This window comes from Hyposmocoma kahamanoa, unplaced genomic scaffold (assembly GCF_003589595.1).
Source record: "Hyposmocoma kahamanoa isolate Upper Pololo Valley unplaced genomic scaffold, ASM358959v1 62, whole genome shotgun sequence".
Taxonomy (NCBI): domain Eukaryota; kingdom Metazoa; phylum Arthropoda; class Insecta; order Lepidoptera; family Cosmopterigidae; genus Hyposmocoma; species Hyposmocoma kahamanoa.
In genome coordinates this window covers 10,662,922-10,690,572 of record NW_020653850.1, presented here as the reverse complement: position 1 = coordinate 10,690,572, position 27,651 = coordinate 10,662,922, and the positions used below count along the sequence as shown (strand labels likewise).

Here is a 27,651-nt window from a genome sequence, read left to right as displayed (position 1 = left end):
AATTGTGGAATTTATTCATGCGTTAGTCGGTGTTGCCAAGTAAAAATAAAGGCTTCAAAAAGTTGCCTGTGTCCAAAAGTGAGAAAATAAACAATTATGTCGTTTTTCTTTGGTACTAACATCTAAATGTGTTTAGGAAAATCCAAACCCTCAATGAGCTAAAGATTACTTCAAGATATGTTTTTTATTGTTTCAACTTGACAACAAATTAAAAAAAAGTCGCACGAATCTAAGTTCCAGACATAAATAAGTGTTTTTAACAAACACTATAAAATAAATTCTTGAGGTACTTTATTTACAAAAGCTAAACCAAAATTCTAATACTTAGGGATGGGGACGTGAAGAAGTTCATCATAGGGTACTGCATCGAAGAATTTCTTAGCAGTGTCTATGGTGACATTCATAGCATACTCTACAACTGGTGTCCCAAACTCCTCGGTCACCGTCCTCCAGTTCTCGTTTAGGAATTGAAGAACTGTGTTACCTGGAATAACGATAATTCATAATTAATTTCTAAATATGTTAGTACGGAAATAGGTACACATATTTTTTTAAACTTTACGATTATCACATATTAATTGAATTCAAATATCGGTACTTAATCGTGTGTAAGTATACGAGTATTTTTTTTACATCGACGTTTCGGACGTCCATAAATAAACTATTAAACTTATACCCATTAAGCTATTAAGATTGTAAAAGTTCGCTTTAGAAATGGTTAAAATCATTCGACTGTGAAGAAATAGAACATCTTTTAAAAGTGCTGGAATAGTTACATCAAAGCTAGTAATAACTGTATAATCTACATACCTAACAGACACACACCAAAATTTTTTGACTGATGTATATAAAAACGTGCATCCCCACGCACAAACAGACAAACTCAAACACATCACGCAACACAGGCAACCACGCGCTCACATATCACGTAACACACACACACACACACACACACACACACACACACCGAGAGAGAGAGAGAGAGAGAGAGAGAGATAGACCACGCAACACACACACACACTTTGTATAATCTGTAAATAATTCAATATTTTGTATATTTTACTGTAAAAAATTTGCATGCTATTACTATTCTATTTTTGATGCGTAACCTTACATAGTTACTGTACCATAACGAAGAGCGCGCATCATAACATTTCTATTTCTTTTTGTGTTGCAACGTCCATGGTCTCCAAGAGACTGTTCATTCAAGCGCGTCCCTTCATTTAAATTCAAAAAATATTTTTTGACGTCAAATTTTAATACGAGGGTAACTCCGATGAGACAATATAGCAAGATGATGAGAACAATAGTGATAAACAATTCTGAGATATAAATATAATCATTAGACATAAGACCAGGCATAACATAAATAACAATAAGGTCAAGGTAGTCGTTCATTGAAGTTTTCCAGATATAAATACCTAGTAATATACTGCTGTGTAGAGTTCAAAGATTGTCTTATATGTAAAGAATCAATGAATATTCAAAAATATCAATAAACGGATTATGGCTGTGTGCCACAAATAATTATGATTGAACTTGACTTGTCCAGGTCAAGTACGATGCAGACAATTATGATTTTAATGCTGCTGACACTCGAACCGGTTATAATGACTTGGTTGATTGGTAATCTTTGACTTCTGATCTTTACGCCAACAACACTTGCGATTCAAGAGTCCTAGTGGAACAAATTAGATATGGTCAAAGAAAAAATCTATTTCTGTAAATATAGTCTTTTAATGAGATTAATTACTAAATAGAAATTCAAAATCGAATCATACATTATAACTTCTTGTAGTCATTTGTAAGTTACATTCACTTTCGATAAAGTGGACGACATGCGGCTCCAACTGATTATTATAATCAATACCACCAGATAAGTAATTTATCTGGTGGTTTTATTGTTTAAAAGAAGGAAAGAATAAAACTTAATAGAGTTTTTAAACTTAATAAATTATTCCAAACAAGATTTTTTAATTGAATAATTGTAATAATCGCAGCTTTAAAATATTTCTTTTTATAATATCAAGTGACAGGACGAACAAATCGTGCACTATAAGGTAGGCTACACGCCTGTCCATAACAGTTGCATTACCACTCAGAACTTTAAATCACAATAATTTGAGGGGCACTGCCACTGCGCCCATCACTCTGAGATATAAGTTGAGAAGTCTCATATGCCTGTAATTTCACCAGCGCCCTTACCCTTCAAAACCGGAACACAGTAATGCTGAAATTACTGCGTGGCGGCAGAAATTGATAAGGTGGCAGTACTTCCCTGGACGAACTCTTTCACAAGGAGCTGTACTGCTACTAAAAAATATCTAATTGTAATATTTGTTTTTCTTGAATATCATGTTTTACTACCATAATATTCATCTCATCATCATTAACCCATGTATACGTCTCACTGCTGGGCACTGGTCTCGTCTCAGGCGAGGGTTTCGGCCTTACTCCGCCGCACCAGTCCAATGCGGGTTGGGTACATTTTTCGAGGGTCACATCCCTCGATACTTCTTCGACGTGCAGGTTTCATCACGATGTTTTCTTCACCGAAAATCTCATGGTAAGTTACAAATAAAATTATATACACATTCAGAGGTGCCAGCCCAGATTCGAACCATAATTCATCTAAAAATATGTAATGTTGAAAATACTCCACTAATTTCTTATTATTATTGTCACAAACAGGAAGAACAAATTTTAATCTACTCTAATTTCTTAACTTTAAATTATTTAAACAGAGCCTTTACAAAGGTCCAAGAAAACTTTCAAAGTAAGGCGGGGTCGAGGGGCGGGGGAAATATCAAATTTAGATTAAAGCACGGCCAAGTTTTAAAGGTAATAAAATTTCATACTTAATTCAGGATTTCCCTTGAAGAGATTGGTGATGGTGTAGTGGATCCTCTCTCCATAGTCGAAGTTATATCTGTAGCTTTTGAGACCAAAGTGGTCACGGCCTTCATTATCTTTGAAATATTTGGTCTTAATGTTTAGTTTAATTACAGAGTTCACTGAAAAATAGAGAATAGAAATAGTTAATATAATTACTAAACATATTTGTACGGAAATAGATGAACAGATGTTGTTAAATTTTAATACGAGGTACGATCGATGAGACGATACAACGAGATGAGGAGTACAATAGTGACAAATACTTTTGAGATCTAAATTTAATTACCAGACATAAAATAGGAAAACATAATTAATTAATAATAATAACGCACACACTCATAGTTCCGCACTAGGCAAACCCTGTGACACACATGCCATGGACACACACATAGACAACCACAAATGACACCCAAACTCACGAGAGAAATAAATGTAGGCCATACAAATATTTCTCCCGGCCTGGGAATCGAATCCAGGATATTTGTGTGGCAGTCTAGTATGGTAACCGTTCGGCTACGGAGGCCGTTAAATAAAAAAAAAAAAAATTAACAGTAAGGTGAAGATCGTAGTTCATTTAAATATACCGAGTATGCGTAATGTACATATTTATTACAAGGTTTTCGATTTTCTTTTTAAAGTTGTGGTTATTTCCATAACAATTGTTGGTAGAAGTTAAAATTTTTGGCAAAGTTGACACGATTACCATAAAAATAAAAGCAGTTATATTGTTAAAAGTAAAAACTAAAGAACACATAACGAACTCATAAGCTCCTTTTTAATTTTTTAATGACATACGGTATTTTCCTTTGGGGTAATGCCGCGGATATCAATAATTCTATTAATATCGGCGGCATTATTTTTGTTCTGCAAAAAAATACGGTTAGTGCAATTTACAATCTGGGCCTCAGAGTGTCTTTGAGAGATAAGTTTAAAGATATTAACATTCTTACACTAACGTCCCAGTACATTTATGAAAATGTTATTTATTTTAAGAAATATATTAATTTTTTTAATGAAAAATAGTGACAGACATAACATTAATACGAGGAATAAAAATAAACTAGTTGTTCTTCGTTAAACAGTCGTCTTCATTAAGTCTCAAATTCATTTAAGGGGTGTTGAATACGTACTGTAATAAGATTCCGATTGATATTTAAAATATGCCATTTACAAAGTTTAAAACTTTTGTGAAACAAAGATTTTATACTAAAGGTAATTATACAACTTCTGCGTACTTGGATGACAGTAATCCGTATTGTCTTGACCCGTTTAGCTCTTTCAGCTATTCTCGATCTAAGATGTGTAAATTAAATATTATATAATTGATAAATGTATTCAAATGTATATTTATTTACAAAGAGCAACGCCTACAGTTTCTGGCTCATTCTTCTCAGGGGAATCTGCATTACGAATGAGCTGTAGAGTTTAATCAGTACGACGATTTCCAGTGTAATTTGTTTACTTGTTACTTTGACTTTGACGTTGATTTGACTAATTATATCACTTACATTATTTACATAAATTACATTATATAGTATAACCTCGATAAATTTTAGTTAATATAACTTAGGTACTGACCAAATTGAAATAATTAGGTACGCTTAGACAGTTTAGACGTGCCGTTGTCTTCTAATGACAATGTAGTTACAGCTTCTAATAAGTACAACCGCAGGTTTCTGTCTAAAACTGTACGCAATCACAATACACCATAATTACGCAATACTTTGTAAAATCTGATGTTTCTTTTTTGCTCTTCAAGGCTTTATCGGTCATATTACTTGTAGAAATTGTAGTGATACCTGCTGTTGCATTATTTAGGAAAATTCCATGGTTGGCGCAACGCGTGGTCAAGGTACAATCATTTTGAAAGTTATGTTTTTGTCGGTTGCATACAATACGAATATTTTTATTTACAGTTTGCTATAGTTTACTTTTTATTTAAACAACTGTGTGTTTCTTGTTATTCACGTGGTTTTTTCCTTAAATTACGTACGCAATTAGTTATTCTCCAAAATTTGTTTCTTTTGTTGTATTTGTTACAGACAAGGCCAATGTGCGAAAGGTGAGGTTACCTACACAAAAAGGTAGTATACCTTGGGAATAATTTGTATTTTATCCGAAACGCAACTCAGCATATTCAAGACATAAATCAGGCAATTACCGATTTTAATTTTAGAGTCCCCTTCTCCATTGATGGGGAACAGCAGCAGTCTTCCAACGGCAGTATATTTGCCCTTGATGGTCATGTTGCACTTAACTTCTAGGATGAAGAGGTTCTTCTCTAGGTATGCCCTGAAAATGATAAAAGAGATTTGGGTAAAAGAAGGACTGTCACTTCATAGATAAAAATATTTCAAATTAAGGTCATCACTATTGCAATAAAGAAAATATATTAGTCAGTCAACATATTAATCATCAACTAAATAGAATAGAATCAACTGTAGAGTAATTTTTAAGATCAAAATCAGTATGATATGTTCCTTTTCGAAGTTCATGGGTAAAGGCACCAAAAAGATAACTGAGAAATAATTAGATTACACATCAATATTTAGTTTTGTTCCTACAAAACGACCAATGTAACTACAAAACGACCTAATATCCTTTACAGAATCCGAATCCAGAATGCGAATATTCCTCTCTTGACCAAAACTGTTAGATAAATACCGCTAATGTGCATTACTATAAAATATAAACGTACGTTTTACATTTTACGGTATTGGCAACAAAAAGTAATAATATTTATGGTAACAACAATTATGATACTGTAAAGTAAGGCATACATAGGAAATGAAACTATTTTTCCGGATTTACATTGCGTATATTTGTTTTTTCAAACAAACCGACGTTTCGGGCCCTTTACAGGTCATGGTTAATAGTCACGGCCATGGGACCTGCAAAGGGTCCGAAACGTCGGTTTGTTTGAAAAAAACAAATATACGCGATTTAAATCCGGAAAAATAGTTTCATTTCCTATGTGTAACAATCGCGAAAACCTAAGAACTCGATAAGGCATATATTATAAAATAATCAGTTTTTTGTCTTTCCTGTAAGTGCTCTTGCTCACCCATTATCAGAATTTAATATTCTTTGACAAACAGTATATTATCCGGCGCAGGATACTTCTGTTCTTGAACTACCTTTCGAGTACTGGTGTCCTGTAAAGTCTGTAGTTTCGTAATGTAAATATTGTAAGCTTTCAAGTGCTTTTAATATATAAATAAATATAAGTGACCCAATTTCACATTTGCGATACTGAATGCCGAACGACGAACGAGGTAGAGTGATTATCATTATTATTGTTGATATTATTATTGCTAATATTCATTACCAACGACAAATTCAAATGACATACAACAAATATAAATACACTCTTGAAATGCAATGCATAGTTGCTAGTATGCTTTTCGACGAAATAACACTAACAAAAGATGTTGTAAGGCCTATTATGCGTGAGAATGTAGTATATAATGGGGTAGGCAAGGTTCTACTGAGTTTGGTACTGGAAATAATTAGACATAGTTATGACCACAGAATTTAATACACGAAAGATCTTTAATAATGCTTTGATTGTGCGTTCGGTGTCAAGATCGTTGGTCTCAATGTATTTAATGACTTTTGGTTACCTACATAAGTACTATGTCATTGCAACTTAGTTGCAGGCACAAATGACGTTTTTATGTTTGTGTTGAAGTTGACACTGTGAAACATATCTGGTGGAAATGGGTCTTATTCCTACCGCCAAGCAGTAATGTTCACATTATGGTTTTGAAAGATAAGGGTCCTGGCGAATGGGACTTGTTAACTTCATCATTCAGCTGTACAAATAATAACTTATAATAATATAATAACACACATACTCATAGTCCCGCACTAGAGAAAACCTGTATCCCTGGTGCCATGGACACACTATAGACAACCATAAAATACACCCAAACTCACGAGAGAAGTAAATGTAGGCCATACAAATATTTGTCCAGGCCCGGAAATAATCTCTCCGTGGCGAACCAGCTTGGTAACCGTTCGGCCACAGACGTAGTTATATTTGAAGGTGACGGGACCAGTAGCAGTGTCGCTGAGATCTTTGCGATTTTAAAGCTCTGGGTGGCATTACAATGGCTATGGACATTGGACAGGCGTATCGCTTAATGCCAAGCGCACGACATATTCGTACCGTCACTTGATCCGAACTTTTTGCTTGTGTTTATTCGATCTTTGTGTCAATATATAACAACAAACTAGTGGAGCATTTTCACCAAAAAATATATGAATATTAAAAAAATGAAGAAACAAAAAACAAAATTTAAAAAAAAAAAAACGATTTTTGTGAAAAAAATGAAGAAACAAAACAGAACATCCAAAATTAAGTTGGCGTAGTGTTCATTGGAGGTACCGAAATTTTGACATTACGAAGTTTTAATCAAAATACGATGAACGTAGATTGTATCATAATTTGCAACAGCGCTTTTAATTTCATTTAGATTCAACTCTGATTATGATGATTACACTATAGTTCAACATGTGTTGCTTCATTCGTGGGAATAGTTTCTAATTCACTATCCGAAGGTTGGAGCCAGGGTTGCATAGATACAAAATCCTGTAGTTAATATTAAAATTAGTATTAAAGTGTTTGTATCCTTTTCAGGAATTACTTATCTAAAGTAATGTTATAAATGTGAAAGTAATTCTGTCTGTTACGTTTCCCAGATAAACCAATTTTGATGAATTTTGGGAATAAGATCGAAGGGATCTAGGAAAAGGACATAGACTACTTTTTGTCACAGAAATAAGTTTTAAAAGGGGTAAGATAGGAGACGAAAATTTGTATGGAGAACTAATAAAACTATTATAATTAGCATAGTGCAGTAGACTATTCGAAGTACTTATTCTAGCCAGGTGAAGTCGCGGGCATATGATACATAACAATAACGAATATCCTATACATAATATGTTCCTAGGTAATATAGAAATTTCGTCATGCATTTTTGCAATCAAAGTGATATTTGAAGCAAAGAAATTTGCTCAGAGATTTGAGAGTTTGATTAAACATAAATAAATATCATAAATACATAATATTAAACTAATTCATAATTAAAAAGTTTATAGACTGTCTGGGAAACCCAAGGGCCGGCAGCCCCACCTTGCCCAACGCATTAGCATATCCATACAAAGGGGAACGCTGCCAGCATCTTGTGCACCTTGCCTGGGGGGGTCCCAATTTTCTTCATAATTTAATCATAGTTTTAGTTTCTAGTATTTAAGCTTTTACTGTACCTTACCTGTATATTTCAACTTTATGTCTTTTAAACCCTTATGTTATCATTAATAAATATGTAATGAAATAAAATATAAAAAATAATGTAACTGAAAATGATTTCATTACAATATCGTTAAATGTGTACTTAGGAAATTAACATTTTTTTCTGACACATTTTAAGATGAAGCAAAAATATATCAATTACATTTATCGTTATTTTTTACCAATCATAGTCTACACACTGTAGTCTTGCCGACAAACACCAACAAAAATTACATATCTACCATATACATTGATTTGGCTTCGTTAAAATTTCAAAGATCAAATTTATTTACTCCTACTAATCGGCTAGATTTAAGACCCGCTTCTAAATCGTGAATTGTGACTTAGATGCACCTAATTCATAAACATTAAAAATGGTAAACATAATTACAATGTTTTTTGCTTGAGATTGAAGTGGATTCTCAGTGATTATTGCTACAAAATCGTTATTTTCAGGTGAAAAAAGTTTAGCAGACAGCCACAAGTAATATTTTGAATTGTCATGTAACAAGTGAACATTGCCAAGAGAAAGGCGTTGGATTTTCCTAATATTTAATGCCATGAGATTGTGGTACACCTATAATATCAAAATATTAAATAATTATAAATGACAACGATTAATTTTCATCGAAATTCTAAGTTACATCCATTAGTGCTATTTATAAACATAATCTCAGTACAGAGTAATAAAAAAAACCCACCTCAAAAGTACGTCGAATTACGTCTATTTGCCAAGTTTCATTGAAATATCCCCTAGTTCGGCATTATACAGAACTTGACAATGGAGACAATAAAAATAGGTTCTCACTACGACACTACTCAAAGTATATTGAGAGAAAAACGCCTTGAATTGGAGAAATAGCAAAATCAACCATTAAAGTAATTGCTCCTAAATTAAAGTTAGGTGCTATTTATAAAAATGAATCTTCATGCGTGAACAGCCACCCTTCGAGGAGGATGATTTTCTTCAAAATGAAATGGGACCACTATGGAAGTACCCCCTTTCCAACAAAAAAAGAATCATGAAAATCGGTTCACAAATACCGGAGTTATCGCGTAACATACATACAAAAAAAAGAAAAAAAAAAACATACAGTCGAATTGAGAACCTCCTCCTTTTTTGAACTCGGTTAAAAAGCAGTTATACTACCTCTATTGTTTTCCATGCTATACAGCCTCAAAGCTTAAAAACGAGTTAACTTCAATAAAGGTTATGTTAATAAAACCTACCTCATAAATATGTACGTCTGCTCGGTCATAATGGCACCTTGACATGGCATTAACTACTTTCTGTGGCCTTGAGACGCGTTGGTTAGTGTAAGTTCTGACTTTGGTTATGTGACCAACGAGTTTCGCTGTTTTGTGTCAGTGAATTATCCAAATAGTTCTCAATGTCGATGTTCACTGTTTTGACAGTCTTCGAGAATTTCGAGTTTTTTTTTATTTGTTAGCAATCAGTTGATTTTCTTTGTCGAATAAACCAGTTTTTTTAAGAACGTTCGTTGTCCAAGTACGATTTTACATTACTGGCAAATTTGTTTACTGGATAAATTAAATGTGTATACAATATTTAAACCGAATTATTTCACCTAAGTCTACACATTTGAAATATTCATTACATTTACTCTTAAATTCAATAGGTCAAATAGGTCGACACAAAATATATCTAATATTTTAAAATTTATTATGTTTTTTACGCATCCTAGAAACACAAGATTTTGACAATTTTTATAATTTTTTGTACTTACATTAAATTTTTTAAATAGTCATTGGAAACACAACTGCGCTTTAATTTCGATTTTTTTGTCATTTTATAATATTGCAAATTGCAAACAAAAATTGCACCGGAAGAAGCACAATTTTTTTTTCTATTACATTAAATATTATCGCTGTAATTAAAAACTACTTACTCGACATTTAACACCTGACATTTCTTGAGACCCGTTACTTTTCCGTCAATAAAAGTGACCTTGACTCCTGGCAGCTGTATGGGTAGCTCATCGATGATAAATGGGTCCAGCGATGGTACTCCCAGTTCTGGGATACCCTGGGCAAAGTGTGGAATTGCATCTTTGGTGGCTTGTATTAAACAGGCTCGTTCTGTGGTGTTGCAGGGATGGATGTAGTCCGCTGGAAATTTTAGAAAGAAGAGCTTGAGTAAGATTATTATTAATACAAAGACCGAACACGATCGATCCGGCTGGATTCGAACCAGCGCCTTCAGCATACCGTGCCTGAAGCACTTCCAATTGACTACGGAACGAGCCAGCAGACGTTACGAATTTTTTTATGTGTCTGTTATAAATCTTTGCTTGTAACGACTTTTTGCCGTAACGCCATCTGTGAGAAGTCTATGAGAGATTTTCTTTATTCAGGATTTGTAGTACTTTTTTTATTTATTTCACTTACAGTTATTGCTATACGACATAAAATAAATTAAGTACGGTTAAGATTTCATTTAATTGCACAACTAATTATGAGTGAACACAACTTGCAAAAATAACGTAAATGAACATAAATATAAAGTTTTAAAAAAGTAAGTAACTGTAAAAAAGTAATATTAGAAAACAACAAATGCTAGAGAACAAGGGTTTCTGGCAGTATCAAACTAAATGGAAAATGGTATTAGTAAAAAGGTATTAGATATTTGTATTACGACAAAAAATATTTCGCCGAAGGTACTCGTGACTTATGGAAAAACAAAAACATTGAAGATATTACAGACCGAGTTGCAGGTGTACCAATCTTATATTATTCAAGTTAAGCAACTTCCTATCGATAAAGTATATTTTCACAACAATTTACAATGTTCTAAGTTTTCCAATGCTTACAATGTTATAGAGATGTTTCGGTAATACTGCATCCATTCACTTTTAAGACAGGCAATAAAGTACTGATGAACATCGCACTCAGCCAGCCTAAACAAGGATTTGCTTTACGGTTCAAAAGCAGTGCAACCGGAAACAGGGGTACTGATCCAAACAAATGTTTATCTTTTAAACGAGATAGTTCAACGAGGAAATTGTATTACGACTAACGCCTCAGAAGTTTCATTACGTAAAACAAATAAGTCTCTAGTACAAAATAGGCACGAGAAGGGAGCACTAGATGTTTATTGTTAGAATGATACAACATGGTAATAAGTATGTGTGGTAGCGTATATTAATAATAGGTGTTTACGCTTCCTATATGTTATGGTTTCTTTCATCATCTTATGAAGTAACTAGCTGTTGCCCGCTATTTCGTCTGCGTAATATTTTTATATGTGTTATAAACTACTAAAATACGAACAAAAACATATTTCATTTTGCAAATGTAAGGAATACGATTTTTTTAGAAAAGGTTTTTAAAAAATATGGCTTACCTATTTTTAGGGGTTGTTTTGAAAAACCGTGAAACACGTGTTTATTTATTTTTTAACCGACTTCAAACAAAGGAGGACGTTTTCAATTCGACTTTAATTTTTATTATTTAATAGGGTTCCCGGGTCTATTTAAATTTTAAGAAAATATTCGGCTTCTAATGGCAGCAAATTAGCGGATAAATCAGGTTTATGATTTTTACCACTTTTCCTTAACTATTTTCAATAAAACCTGGCAAATAGATGTAAATCCAAAAATTTTTGAATTTGGCTTATTTAAAAAAACAAGATATAATTATATTTAAAGTACATATCCAAAACTAAGTTTGAAGCTAATGGCACCAAGCGTTAGAAAGTGCCCATACAAACTTTAATTTGTATGGGAACCCATGCACCCTTATTAAGTACTACTAAGTACTTTTGAAAAATATCGTGTCAATCATTTACCAGGTGCAATATATAGAACATTTGTACTAAGTTTCAGCTTTGTAAGTTCAAGGAATACTATTTTTCATACGAACATTTTTACCCTCTCGGCGGTTGAATTTCGAAAAATCCGTTCTTAGTACGCCTACACTAAATAAAAGTAACATATCCTCTAGTATTCATGTTTCTAGTTTTCGCTGTGTGCACAGTTTCCAATAATTTGCTCCGGACTCTACTCTTTTATTTTGTAGCTTTAAAAATGGTTGTAAATAAAAATACTATTATTATTATACGTATAATAGAATAATATTATTATATATAATATTATAGTTATGTAGTTTTCACATTAGGTGCGATTTTCGTACACTTATTTTTTTTATAATACCAAGTGATGGGACGAACAAGTAGTGCGCTTGGTGGTAAGCGACACGCCTGTCCATAGCCATAGACAATTTGTCTACAAACGGTGCCAATATTAACAGATATTGTAAGGCATTTGAACGCTGGTCTTCACTCAGTCGCCAGAAAGATTGAATCCGGGCTTGAGAGAGTTCAAAAATACGAATTCTCGAGATGGACTATTATGTCAGGTGAAGGTTTTTAATTTAGGAATCTGGTTTCATTTGCCCCAGTGCCCTTCATCTATACAAAATTTTATCGAAAAATTAATAGACTGTCTGGGAAACCCAAAGGCTACCTTGCCCAACGCATTAGCATAGCAATACAAAGGGGGAACGCTGCCAGCATCTTGGGCACCTTGCCGCGGGGACCAAATTTTATTCATATATTTTAAAAATCCTAGTTTTACTTTCTAGTAGTTAAGCTTTTGTTGTCTTTTTTACCTTACCTGTATATTATGTTAATTAAATAATATTAAATGTTTCCGGGGTATTTTTTTATATTATATCAAGTGACGAGACGAATAATTCATTTACAGTGACCCATGTGTCTATAATCTAGTCTATATTACAATCCTTTCTGCTCATGTTTGATTTAGTTTTAGTATTTATTTAGTATAAGCCGTGGCAGCCTAACGGTTTGACCTACCACCTCTCAAGTAAAGGTCGTGGGTTAGATTTCAGGCTCGTATCTTTGAGTTTCTCGGAGTTTATGTGCGAATTTATCATGAGTTTTTTGGTGAAAGAAAAAAATCGTGATTTTTTTATGATATAAAATGACGGAACGAACAAGTAGTGTGCTTGGTGGTAAGCGACACGCCTGTCCATAACAGTTACAGTGCCACTCAGAGCTTTAAATTGCAATGATCTGCGGGGCACTGCCACTGCGCCAGTCACCTTGAGACATCAAAAGTTGACAAGTCCCATGTGCCTACAATTTCACCAGCACCCTTACCCTTCAAATCCGGAACACAGTAACGCTGATATTACTGCTTGGCGGCAGAAATATGTAAAGTGGCAGTACTACCCTGGACGAACTCTTTCACAAGGAGCTCTACTGCTACTAAACCTGACGAAACCTGTGCGTCGAAGACGTTCACAACCCTCGGCAAACTTGTAATATCCCTAATCCGCATTGGGCCAACGTGGCGGACTATGAGAGGAGATCCATGCCTAGCAGTGAGACTTATGTAGTATTTATACTGTTTATTTACTTCATTGCGCTAATTCCACCCATTAATACTCAATTTACATTGCAACGGAACGGAATGGAAGCAATATTTTTACTTACGTGTAAGTTTACAAATAAGATACGACACGATAGCTGTGGGATTCTCAGGAATACGCCCAACCTGTTTTTGACTTGTATCTAGTTTGTACGTTACACAATTAATATAAAATGTATTGCTATGGTTACAAAACTTCGTTGCCATTCCACGGCAATATAAATTGTGCGTAATGTAATAACTTGCACTTACTCTCTTTGTATATAAAGTTTTTACTTCAACACCTTGTACACTAAACAGTGTACACTAAATAAAAATCTAAATTTTATCATCTAAGAATAATATATCATATGCTATATCAAGTAATTCAATATTTACGAACACTTCGTACCTCTGTACTAAATTATGTTATATTGTTATTTGGAAGACTATGTGTACTTGATTATTTAAATTACTTACAATTTCTTAAACTTCAAAACCTAAAAATTAGATAGAAGTAGAGAAACCAAGCGTAGCAATTTAGAAATGCCAATAATAGTTTAAATGTATCATAAACCTAAATAAGGTTACTTCAAACAGCTCTTGGCTAAGGTGCTAATAAAAAAGACGTCTATGAAAATGTAAGTCAAGGTTTCTACCGCAAAGATTGTTGACTCCATGATGTTCTTACTGCAATGCGACATGCATAGCTAACTTCATGCGATTGTTAGTTGCGAGATAGTAAAAAGTGTAGTGAAATAGTTTACAATGTTTAATGGGTCGTTTTTCTCTCGCTCTCTACTAGGGTAGATTGTGTTAGAGTGAGTATTAGAATGATGAAGAAACATGGATGGACACAAAAAAATGATTATCAGGTTACTTACAATTAAATTGATAATTATTAATAATATCTTTTTTATATAAGAAAACCGATCTCAATAGTTTGTGGAATTACATCTATTTGCTAAGTTTTGTTAAAATTGGTTAACGCAGTGGGACAAACCCAATAAACGGGATTTATCCCATAACTTGCCATCTTTAGAGGCGGAATATTTTCTTCAAATTTGAGGGAGCACTACTAAGGTACCGTTTTCCAACAAAAGAAGAATAATCGAAATCGGTTCTCAAATGTCAGAATAATCACGTCATATACACACACACACACAAAAAATATGCTTTGCGAAGTTTCTGAAGCCGGTTAAAAAGCAAAATAACAGCATTGTTTTCTATAGAGTATTATTTAAAATATTACATATAATTATTACTATAATCATTTTAATACAGGAAATGTACAACAGAGGCGTAAAATGTACGTGACACTTTTTCGTTCTGTATAAAAACCGATTAGATATTGAGACCCTTAGCACAATCAAATATATCAAGACCTAAGCGACCAAGAGACACCTGTCATAAGTCCATGAGAGCAATGTATGGAGGAATGTGCAAGGAGAAAACTGTATACTACGCATTTACGCGCTCTTCTCGACACCTCCAACTTCATTTTTCGACCTGCTCTGTTTTTATTTTGTTTTTTTTTTCATAAAAAATTCGAATTTTGTTTTTGTTTCTTTATTTTGTCTTCACAAAATTTTGGGAGTACAATATTAGTATATAAATATGGCTGTTCACAAAAATAACATTCATTCATTGGAGGTATCGATTCGAGCCGCGACAGGTGTGTGTGATGCGGTTTTCATATAAACAAAGCAACGCTATTCAAAAGTCATAAAATCGCGTGTCGCCGGTGAATGATGTCGTGTGGTAAAAGTCATAGATGCTTCCGGAATAAATGTGTAAGTATAAGTAACAACACACGAACGATTTATCTGATGGATACATTATTATAGTCAATTTGTATAGGTTGAACCATATTAAGCAGTAATTTACATACAACATGTGACACAACATATTCGCAGTATCATAAATTAAGTAACTGGATCTACCCACAACGCGGTTGGGCAAGAGTGGCAGTGCTATTTCGCGATTAGTGCACGCAATGTGTTAAGGCGGTATAAGTTCTTAACTGTTTCAAAATTAGTTACCTTTTGATGAATATAGAACAAACTTACTTTACAACATTTTGTTAATGTCTATCCTATCATAATGAAAGAAAGTTTGAGAAGTTTTAGTCCTTTGAAGCAGATTTTTACTTCGTGATATTACAGGCACTTGGGACTTGTCAACATATGTCTCAGAGTGAAGAACGCAGTGGCAAGGCCTCTCGGATCTTTGCGATTTAAAGTTCAGAGTGGCACTGCAACTGTTATGGACAGGCGTGTCGCTTACCACCAGACACACGATTTGTTCGTCCCATTATCATGATAAAAAAAAATTTGTACTGGCCACTTTATTTTCTTATTTTCAAAATTTTATGAATCACTCCGTATCAAATATAGAAGACCAATGCCTTACATTGATAGATTCCTCACAGATGGCGCTGCAAAACAATTTACAACACACAGAAAAATTGGTAATGTCTGCTGATTTGTTCCGTAGCTTAGTTGGCAAAGCGTCAGCCACGGTATGCTGAAGGCGCTGGTACAAATCCAGTCGGACCGATGGAATTTTTCGTAAAGTTCGATTTTTGTTTTAATAATTATAACAAACTATTGGAATAATTTCACAAAAAAAAGTAAAAGACCGTGATATTCAATAAACTTAATATTATTTCAAAAGTTTTAATTATTTTATTTCAAATCACATAGTGTGGGTAATACAATTTTCAAGTAATTCTTTATATGCCAAAAGTAAACAACATTCCCTTAACAGTAACACAGTCGTGTATTGCGCGGAAACCGTTCGTGTGTTGTTAATTGTAGTTGTAGCGATGTATTAGTTTAATATGAATGCAAAAATATAGATGATAGATATATTTACAATACAAAAACTCTTTATTGTAAAGTCAATCTTTGGATAGAAAGTAATTACATAACAGACAACAAAAAGTACACTCTTTAGTACGATGTTATAATCTGAAATAAACTAAAAATAAATAAAATAAAAACCAATACATATTATAATCATGAGTATCTTTATCTGCTATATAACATCAAAATAAAATTTAATGCATAATATGTATACATAGTATGTAAAATTTTGTGATACTTCTTTTTTTTACGGTATCAAGCCACATGACGAACAAGTCGTACGCCTGGTGATTACCGACACGTTAATCCATGACAGTTGCAGTGCGGCGGTACTTCCCTGCACGAACTCTTTCACAAGAAGCTCTATTAATATACAAAGTTACCCACTAATTTCGTTCATAGAATCTTTAAGCCTCTCTCCTGAAGAGTTGTCATTTTGCAGATGTGGCTTTCTTACACCAAGCATGCGTTACAACCTACACGTAGTCCAGCCGTGTACACTAACATCGTGTCTCAATGATAGATTTAAAGTTGCTCAATGTGCGATGCAGCCAGCAGTGCTAAATTAACCCAACTCGCTAAATCAATAAGCTGAAGTGGCAGTGGGCCGGCTGTGTATGAAAGAGGGCTGATGGCCGATGGATCAGATAAGTTCTGGAGTGAAGGCAACTTCAAAACAAACGTAGTGCAGGTTCCTGTGAGGCAAGGTGGACGAACGACCTGAGAGAGGTAGCCGGTAGTGAATGAAAGCGGACGGTACTAGACTCGAAGAATAAGCGTGCGGTTGTGTATAAGTTAATACACTTTAAAGAACAGGATTTATTCAGAATCAGATAAGTGAAATAAGTCCCACTGTCTATTGATGTGGAACGATGAAGACCTGGGCATTAAGTCTGTACATTTTAAATCGTCTCAGTTGCGTGTAATAAAAAGAGTTTTAAGAGGAGGTCCCAGAAGGACTTAAATTGGCCGAATCAGTGATGTCATCAAAAAGGTTGCGATTTCAAGGGACAAGAATAAAAGAAGTTGTATGAAAAGGGTAGTTGATATACGTAATGCTCGAGAGGTGTGTCAGGATAGAGTAGAGTAGCGTTCTGTGGCTTCAGCTTCTAATGCTTGTCGATAGAGTCTCAGTGGCAGGATTTTGTACTTTGGTGTTTTGCTAAAAGTTAAGAGTGCTGAGAGAGAGGCTTGTTAGTGGCTACCCATCGAGTTATTATTCAACTGCCATTGCAATTTTTTGGTATTCTGCTCTTCAATGGCTAGTCAATGGCGCATTGATGACGTAGTCATTATTTGACATTAAAAATACATTTATTTTAAACACACGGGACTTGTCAACTTATGTCATAGGTTGACGGGTGCAGTGGCAGTGCCCATAAGATCTTTGCGATTTGAAGCTCCGAGTAGTACTGTAACTGTTATGGATAGGCGGGTCGCTTACCACCAAGCGCACGACTAGTTCGTCCTGCCACTTGGTATTATATAAAAAAAGACTAAATTGTTGCTTAAACGAGATAAAAATTAAGTTTCAATGTTTTTTTTTTTTCATTTATTTGTGGCAACAAACAGTCATACATGAAATAGTAATTATTTACATATATTCCTCTTAAAATAGACCTATAGTGCCAGCAGATTATAAATAGATTATAATAAGAACGGCTGTAACATATCTTATAGAGTTATTTGTAATGACAACATTCTTGTTTTATGCGTTACTAGAGTTTTACATTAATATCATTAATTAATCTTTCTAAATTAAGTGAGCATGACTAACAAAGTATAATATCATTGATTAAATATATAAGACAGAGTTTAATAAGCGATTACAAAATCATTAAATGTCATTTACAATTTGTAACATCAATTTTTTTTTTAATTTACTAAGAGTGGTGTCAAAGAAATCAATATTAGAAAAAATTTTATTATACATGTTGGTGGAACGGTAAATGAAGGAAGATGTTACTTTTAGTAAGGCAACATCGATCGCTTGTGATAGAATGAATGAATGCTATCACTGCCACTCCACTGATTCTCTATTGAGATTCAACTGCCATTGCAACTGGATCTTAGTAGAACAAATATAGTCAAAAACGCAATATAATCTCAGTGGAGTCTCATGGAATTATAATGGCCAGACTTTCAAGAAAATTTGCAGAGTCCCTGTCTTGCCGTCGTACAGTTAAAATAACATAACATCCGTTTCTGTGAGTGGGCATGATAAATTAAAAAAAGTAAAAATCACTAGCAATAAAACATATAACAAAAACAAAGCAACATTTACTTTCTGGCTGATGTAGAATATCATAATATCCATGGGTCGATTTGAGAATGTAAATAGAGCTTTAAACCGACGTGATAGCATCGGTATTGGGACTACGTAGGACATTGCTATAAATCAAACTGCAAACCTTTTCGAACAATAAAGTTATTGTTATAGGGTGTAACAAAAAGGTCCGACCATATTTTTCCGAAATTTTTGATTGATCGTCCACGACTCGTATGAGAAACATAAAATATTTTTTTTACGAATTTGAAATATTTTTTTGTTTACTAAAGTTGTTCCTATGATGTCCCTCTAGCTCTAGTTGTTATACGGTCAAATATCTTGTGTTCTGTACTTTGCAGTATATGACCTTTAAGGCGTTCAACCACGCTGAATGAAACCTTGTATTAAATATAAATTAAAAGGAATTGTTGAAGGTCTTTTTAGTGACGCGGCCATCAACGAGGTACTCGGTTCTTAATTCTGTTAAAGAATAAGTTTTTTATAAAAATAAGTCCATTAAACAATTTTGACATTTTGGACGTAGACATTCGTAAATATTAATTATACTTAGTTTCAATCCATTTTTAACAAAATGTAAACAAACAAATCAATGACCCGACCAGAGACGGTTTAGTGATGACTAATTGTAATGCCAACTACAAATCGATTAATTAATGGAATGAATCGATTTGTTCAATTGATTCATTCATACTAGTGGTTTTCCTTACACAACCTATATAAGTATATTTAAAAGTTCCGAAATCTTAATTTTAAATCCTCTAAGATTTCTATCTTTCTCTACTCTAAGATGTAGAGAAAGATAGAAAAATCAAAGTTACAAAAAAGATAAACATTATTAATATGTACGTAGGTAAAATTTTTCTGACCTCGACTTTTCATTCAAGCGTACTTACTCGGAGACGCGTGTCGAAAAAGGGACCCCAAATGATGTCGCGTAATAGTTTTATCTTTTGTGCTCCGTCACGTATTGCCTGAATTTCTCTTATATTCATACGAATTTATTTGCGCAGCACTTAAACTTGGATAGAACAGAAATTGAAGACGCTAATCGAAACTTCTGCAAGAAAAAATAAATAAGATTGAGTTCCTTGCGGCGGGCCGAGGACATAAAATGCTGACAACGCCCTTCATTTGAATTGAGTGAGTTATAATAAAGGAAAAGAAGTTTTATACGGCTTTATGAAATAGTTTTCTGAGATAGTTTAATTTTGTTGTTTAGACGAAAATCTATTTGTTATATGGTACAAGGCAGTTTCTTCTTCACTAATACAAGGAGCATTAGAAATTAAAGCATTGTTTGGATCTAAGTCGCGTGTATTTGGTTTTTGCAACAAACCGACGTTTCAGGCTATTTCTTCTTCTCTCAGGTCCTAAATAATAGTTTGATTGCCAGTCTGTAGCAATAGCTAATAGGCTTTACACAGACATTATCGAGCCTGATACAGAAATCGTGCGCGATTGAGCGCGCGTGTAAAAACGTTGGAACGAAAAGGGAAAGACCGCGCGATTACGCTCATTAGTCGGGTGAGCATTCGCGCGCTCCAACACGCGCCCCTTTCACGCGGTATTTAGCCTTTACATGGACGCTCTTTCCGCTGTAACAAAAGCGAAAACGAGCAATCGCGCGCGAAATTACGCTAGTTTAAAAAAATTCAAACAGGTAATCGCGTATGATTGCGCGTGCAGGCTTTCCCGCGCGCAATTCTGTACGCTCCTGACAACGCGCGACAGAGTGAAGACGCGTTCCCATTATGTCGTGCAGTTTAAAATGTCGTAGCTTGTATATTTAAATGGAGTTGTTCACATATGGAACAACACGATTAACTGTCATTCACGACTTATTTGACGTGACGACGATAGACTGTCGTGACAATGGGAAGAGCTAGAGCGACAGTCGTCTGACGACAAACAAAACGTCACGATAAAAATGTGACGAAAGATAATCGCAGCTTCATACGATTCTGACGTGCAAACGATAAGGCAGCTGCTGTGAACCGATAAATTGTCGTCACGATCTAGTGGGAACTGCTAGACACGAAAGTCGTTCAGCGATAAAAAAACGTCCACGACTCAGTCACGACAGATAGTCGTGATATGGGAACAAGTTAGACGCGACAGTCGTCCAACGCAAAACGTTACGACAGAATGGGATCCTAAACCTCGCAAAAGCCTAAATCGAAGTAAATTTTAATTTGGAATTCTTAAATTAATGTTTAGGTTACTTAAATTTAAAAACGCATAGCAGAAACATTTTTCGACAGTGACGAAGGGAAAATCGCAATAAAACATCAACGTCGAGGAAGATTTGAAACCTTTGGAAAACGTGTGAAGTCCATAACCGTCTTTTTAGAGGAAATGCGTGTCCAGTAGTGGGATGAATAATGGGTTAACGACGTCTTAAGTATCCACGGAGTTAGGGGTCGGCAGTTAAGGCTTTCCGTGAAGAGGAAAATGATTATTTATTTATTATACTTAATTCATATTATAAAATTAACTGTCGTTTCACTGTCACTTACTTTAATATAATAAATATTTACAGTACTTAGTAACAACGTTAATATTCAATGGGACTGACTAATTCATTCATAGCCTAATTAATTAATTCAAGACTTCGTCATCACTGGACTTACCAAATTGATTTTTTTTTAATATTTGACGTCACGAATTATGATCTTAAAAGCAAATACGTGTAAGTTGATTGTAGACAATTAAACAAGCTCTTTCTAATGGCACTACTTTTGCGAATTGGCCTTTAAATTGCAAAGTACTTTAAAATTTAGTTTGAACGTTAGACAGATTAATACCGTACTCGTGCTCTGCATTTTTTACAGTAAACTTTTTGATTCTTGACGGTATATCTTTATTAGCTGTAGAGCTCCTTGTGAAAGAGTTAGCCCAGGGAAGAACTTATATACTACCTTACCTATGTCTGCCACCAAGCAGTATTTTGAGCATTAATGCGATCCGGTTTGGTTCCTCTGAAATTACAGGCACATCGGACTTGTGAACTTACGATTTCTCAAGGTGACGAGCTCAGTGGCTCATAAACCTTTGTGTTTTAAAGCTCTGAGTGGCACTGCAACTCTTATTGACAGGCGTGTCGCTTACCTCCAGGTTAACGACTTGTTCGTTCTGTCACTTGGCATCATATAAAAAATATCTTGCCGGTGTTTTGGAGTCTTTAGGAAGAAATATTTATTAACTAATATGAAAGGCTGCATTGTGATTTGTTAAATTTAAAAGACGACCTCGGAAGCCGATTAGTACTTTGGGCGCTATACGAGGATGTTTCGGATTCGGTTCTCAGTACTGGTTTGGGCATTCTAGGTAGTGCCCCTGAGACATCAATGAATTGCAACTACAAAGTACATTTCATGTTTTTTTAATTGGTTTATATTATAATTACATGGCATTAAATCAAGAAACACCAAATATTAAATTAAAAATATTTATACAGAACAAAACTAGTTATCAGACTGTTATTCAATGACAAACTTATAAACTTAAATTAACCTACAAGCCTACAGTAGTATGTCATGCGACTCTGATCAAGAGGAATCTAAGTTCAGAAGTATCATAAAATAAAGCAATAATAATAATAATAAATAATAATAAATAATAGACAACATCACATACGTTGCTTTGATTCCAAAGTAAGTAGCTAAAGCACTTGTGTTATGGAAATCGGAAACAACGACGAAACTACAAACACCCAGACTCGAGACAATATAGAAAAGTTAGTTTTCTACACTGAATCGGCCGGGGATCGAACCCGGGACCTTAAAGATGGCGACATCATGAAAACCGGTGTGCAAGCCACTCGACCACTGAGGCCGTCAAGCAATAAAGGGAATACATCGCACATGACAACTAACATAGTATTATCTCAAATATTGTGTAATGTTCTATTTTATCTCAAAATTGCGTTATATTAATAATTTATCTCCAAAATTTCGCTATATTTATGTGTCATTCATATACGATTTAATTTCAAAGTGACTGGACAACACAGTCGCTTTAAAACTAAATAGGTAATATTCGTCTCGACGAATAACGATCTCCTTCATCATCATCCCACATTTTTATCACCCTCTTTACAGGTTACTGGCCCTTACTAAGATAATTTTGAATCGTTCTCGAATTCCTTTTCCTTCATTATTTTTACTTTGGTTTGTTCGTCACCATTCTCATCAAAACCTCGAAGCGAGAGCGCGTGCTTCTTTATCATCATGCATAACTTTAATTCTACTTAAACTGTTTATAAAGCATTAGATATATATACGCATATAGACCCCCTTGGGGTAAGCACTTGGACTTTCGACTGCTTAGTGCTTGTAGGGATTGTTTTATATTGTTGTACCTTTTTAATATCACTGTATTATTTGTTACAGCGTTTCTTTTCCTCTTGTAATAAATTTATGTGGATCGAGCCTTCTTTTTTACGAGGCAGACCACCTGCTAGATGGTCGGACGATATTGTCGGGGTCGATTGAGCTGGCGTGCAAAAGAGGAGGCCTATACCCAGCAGGGGGTGTTAACGGGCTGAGATGATGATGATGAAGGCTAACCTGAGTAACAGGGTAGAAGGGAAGAAGAGCAAATAAGAGTGTACGAATAGAGGCCACTTGCTCAAGTTGTAACTCGAAGTTGAACAAGAGATGCAGCTAGTGCCGGCATACACCGTAATAAGGTGACTCAGGATTTCAAGTAGTGAGTGACAGAGACGAGCGACCATATGGTCGATGATCTCTCTGTCACTGTGATGATGATACGCAGTACCTACGTATATACGTAGTCCGTACGCAGAGCTATTCGAAAGCCAAGGTAGGTTGGTACCCATAAACTAGTGCGTGACAACTCGTATGAGTACGTATCAACTGATATGCAACAACTTTTAGGACTTCCTCAGGGTAAATCAACGCGTACCTAAGGGCTTATATCAAGTTATTGGCTTTGAGATTTTAAGGCTGAGATTTTAAAACGAAGTTTGACTTTGATTAATCAAAATTAAACACTCGCTTAGCTCGTCATTTTTGAATGAATGAATGAATGTGAATGTGAAGTGACAACACAGAACAATAATGTAAGTATCACAGAGTAAGCTAACGTACAACAGGCCGCGTTATTGCTAAGTTGCAATTTTTTGCAGGCAACCTTAGGATAGAAATTTAAGAGTTGGAAAAAGTTTTAGTTAGCCGAACTATAAGTTCGATTTATAAATCTCAGACTAAAAGAGTAGATTTTTATTTTTATATATTTTGGCTTCTAGACGAGAGACTGGGGAAGAACTTAATCTTTGGGCGCTTTGTTAATTAAAATTCCAATTTCTTTACAATGACTCCATCGACTTCTACAATGATTCTGCCAATGCCAAGTTTAAAAATGAGTATGCAGTTTTGTGTGTAGTTTTACAAAAATAATATAATCATTATGGCGAACGACGTCAATGTCCAGTTAAAGAAAGAGAGCACTTTTTGACGAAATTTCATATGCAAGTCAAGAACAGATAAACGAGAACGGGATTTTGCTAATGGCCGTACACCAAAAGAAAGAATAGTTGCTTTGCAGCAGAAGTAAACTATCTGTTACGTCAAAATAATGTGCCATTATGACTGTAATAAAATCCGCCGAATTATCGCAGATAAAACTAGACAGCAGATTTCAGCGGAATTAACTGTGCGATAGAAAAAATCAAATCGAATCAAAATGAGAAGTGAAAAGTGAATAGAAGTTAGAAGAAAGTCGTTAATTGGAAAATTAAGTATTACAAGACATATACTCACCACAAGGCTTTATAGATGTAGTTAAACTACAAAGAAGAATAAAACGCATGTTGGAGTTACAACTAAACTTTGCCCCATGGGCACTTCCCATAACACCCAAACCAAATTCATCGATCAAACAAACACAAAAAAAAAAATCCAACGATCAGACTGGACTTTAAAAAGCGTATCGGTGCTGAGTGAAAAATTATAATTTTCACCTCACTAGCTCGGAAAGGCTTTCTTTCTCATTAGAAATCTGCGTGCAAAAGCGTTTTTGAAATTCGAACTTGACAATGGACTGTGGTGCACCTAACTTTTTCTTTCGGTGAAAAAAAACATCATAATGACACGTTCACTTACGCGATTTGTCGAACATTACTTATGTAGTATATATGACATTAAATTGACAACGATGACCAATTTTGTATAATAAAACTGATTTGTTATATTTCAACTGTTTTTCTTTCATCTGCCTTTTTCCTCCCTATAGTGAGGTGAGAAGTTGTTTCGCGTCTCGTGCCTTGAAACCCTCGCTTCGCTCAGGATTCTATTTTTGAACCACTCGCTTCACTCGTCGTTCAATCTTAAACTCCTTTGCTTGCTCAGGTTTCAATAAGCACTCGCCTCAAACAACAACTTTACAGCCTTGCATAACAAATAGGTATTATTGCATATTACAGGAAATAGAACAATGAATACATGAAAACAAATTAAGAACATGTTCAACTGGATTGAATGCTTCCATTAATTACTATTAGACAACCTCAGGGTAGCGGATGAAACAAATATTATACAAGAAAAGCTTTATCAGTACTCGTGCAGTCTAGTGCAAATCAACGAACCCGATTATAAGTTTCAATTTTCTTCAGGCTGTGAAGATTTGTGGCGATGTTTATTAAGAATTTAAGTAATTGGTTCATTTTTTTCGTAATCACGATCTCGTTAAATTTATTTGCATCACGTTTATAGTTCTGATTCATGTGATTCAAACTATAGGGTCTACGAGACTCGTCAACTATAAAGTTGGAGTCAGTCAGGCTGGAGTGGCAATGCCTGTCAGTTCTTTGCGATTTAAACATTTGTTGTTCGGCCCTTCACTTGGTATCGTATAAAAACCTATGTGAGATTTGTATTATAGGATTTAGTAGCAGTAGAACTCTTTGTGAAAGAGTTCGTCCTGGGAAATGCTGTCACCTTATATATTTCTTCCGCCAGGCAATTTTGTGAGCATTACTGTGTTCTGGTTTTGAATGGTGAGGGTTGCTGGTGAAATTACAAGCACATGGGACTTAACAACTTATGTATCTGGGTAACGGGCGCAGTGGTAGTGTCCCTCGGATGTTTGCGATTTAAAGCTCTGAGCGGCACTGCAATGTTATGGATAGGCGTATCGCTTTCCACCAGGCGCGCGACTTGTAGGTTCCGTCACTTGGTATTATGAAAAAATAAAATAAAAAAGGAATATCTTCGCTAATCGGCATCTTTATTTCGGGTTAATTACGATATTTAAACTAAACTTCTTACGTATTTTAAAGTCAGTTACTCCATTTGGCGCGTTTATTTATCCTAGCATTTAGATTCTAATTTGGATCATTATAAAATAATGAACATGAAATCACGAGGATGTATGTAATATCTATAATTCGTTGTGCTAAATCGTTGAGTTTGTGACTCACGAATGAACCTGCGAAGTGGACCGGACATCAGCTGATGTTCCCGGATGAGCAGCCCGGTATTACCTATTACGAAGGTGGTACTAATTTGCTACTTAATGATTGATTGTCACGATTTCTCCTTCATTTAATCATCACCTCCTACTTTTTATGCAAAATTTTCGCATACGAAATATTTTGTATTGCAAAAATCAATCGATATGATATTACTCGAAACGATTCGGACGAAGTTAACTGCGTTAATTATTTGGCAACATTCAATTGCTTACGTAAATTAAGGTATTGCTAAAAACATTGAACATGTTTTAGCAAATGTGGATATTATAATTTAAGTATTAATTACATTTAAAATAAAATACGAATTTAAAACTTTGTTAGTTTACAACTATAATTATTTGAAAAAAAAAAAAGTAATATCAAGAAAACTCACGCGCAAGTTTCGCCTCTGCTGTCAGGAAGAACGCAGCTATCGCCACAAACGCGAAAACCATAACATGTCTTTCACACATTGCGCTACCCACACGCACTGTCTGTACGACTGCTCGATAAATAGTTACGAAAACAAAGGCGGCAGCCGTATCGAAACCCAGAGACATACTGCCGCTGACCCCTGTGGCTACACGCGGCGCTTATGTAAAATGAAACGAGTTCTTTCTCATTTTTGGTTGCATAAATTCGGATAGGTCTGTGCCAATGTGAAGCCTGCTTTTCACGCAACGCTGAGCTCTGCTAATCCGTTCTACAAAACGCGCTCTATGGCGGTGCACTCGTCCACGCACTACTTTAGAAGCAGCCACTTTAAAACTAGGACGTGATCAACTGCGAAGGTTCGGACTAACGATTTTATGAGAATATCTACGGAGCCCACTGCATGAAGTTTAAATTATTTCGTAATTTGTAAAATCCGGAATGTTAAGGCCATACTGCAGTAGGGTAAACGATGCGTAAATTTGTACTTCCATCGACGCTCAATACCTACACGGTATACATGACTTACAATGCAATGTTATTCCCTTGAAATAATGCATGACTGGTGTCTCTTGTATAATGTCAGATGAAGTCCAATTTAAATTACAAAAGTAGATATATCTATTGTAAACTTTAGTTAGCTGAATTTTGTGTTACAATATTGAATAAACAATAAAATAAAAGTTTGTTATTGAAATTTGTAAGTTGTTTATTTCCCATCATTCCAATCGTAAAATAACAAATTATTTACGTTTAAGAGCGTTGGTAGCGTAGTGGGAGTAAGGTGGTTTCTCAATTTAGAGGTCGACGGTTTGAATCCGTGTGGTGGGCATGTATGTACCTACATGATTTTACTATTTAAATTGTGAAAATTTAGTGGAAATACGGTTAGGAAAACATCGTGATGAAACAACCCATGGAAAACTGAACTTTCTCCTCAAAAGCAACCCATGCCGCAGTCGGAGCAACACATTTGTTCAATTAATTATAAAATTACCGCAAACGAA

At 34.8% G+C, this 27,651-nt stretch overlaps 1 protein-coding gene across 1 annotated transcript; it reads right to left on the bottom strand.

Moving 5' to 3' along the window:
• LOC113229474 (protein takeout-like) lies at positions 1-26,929 on the bottom strand. The gene is made up of 5 exons (XM_026463073.1): positions 26,607-26,929; positions 10,102-10,321; positions 5,057-5,187; positions 2,859-3,014; positions 1-484 (listed from the first exon to the last, which is right to left on the bottom strand). Exons 1-5 carry the CDS (start codon positions 26,770-26,772, stop codon positions 318-320), a joined length of 840 nt encoding a protein of 279 aa, XP_026318858.1. The 5' UTR covers positions 26,773-26,929; the 3' UTR covers positions 1-317.
• Between the last annotated feature and the right edge of the window lie 722 nt (positions 26,930-27,651).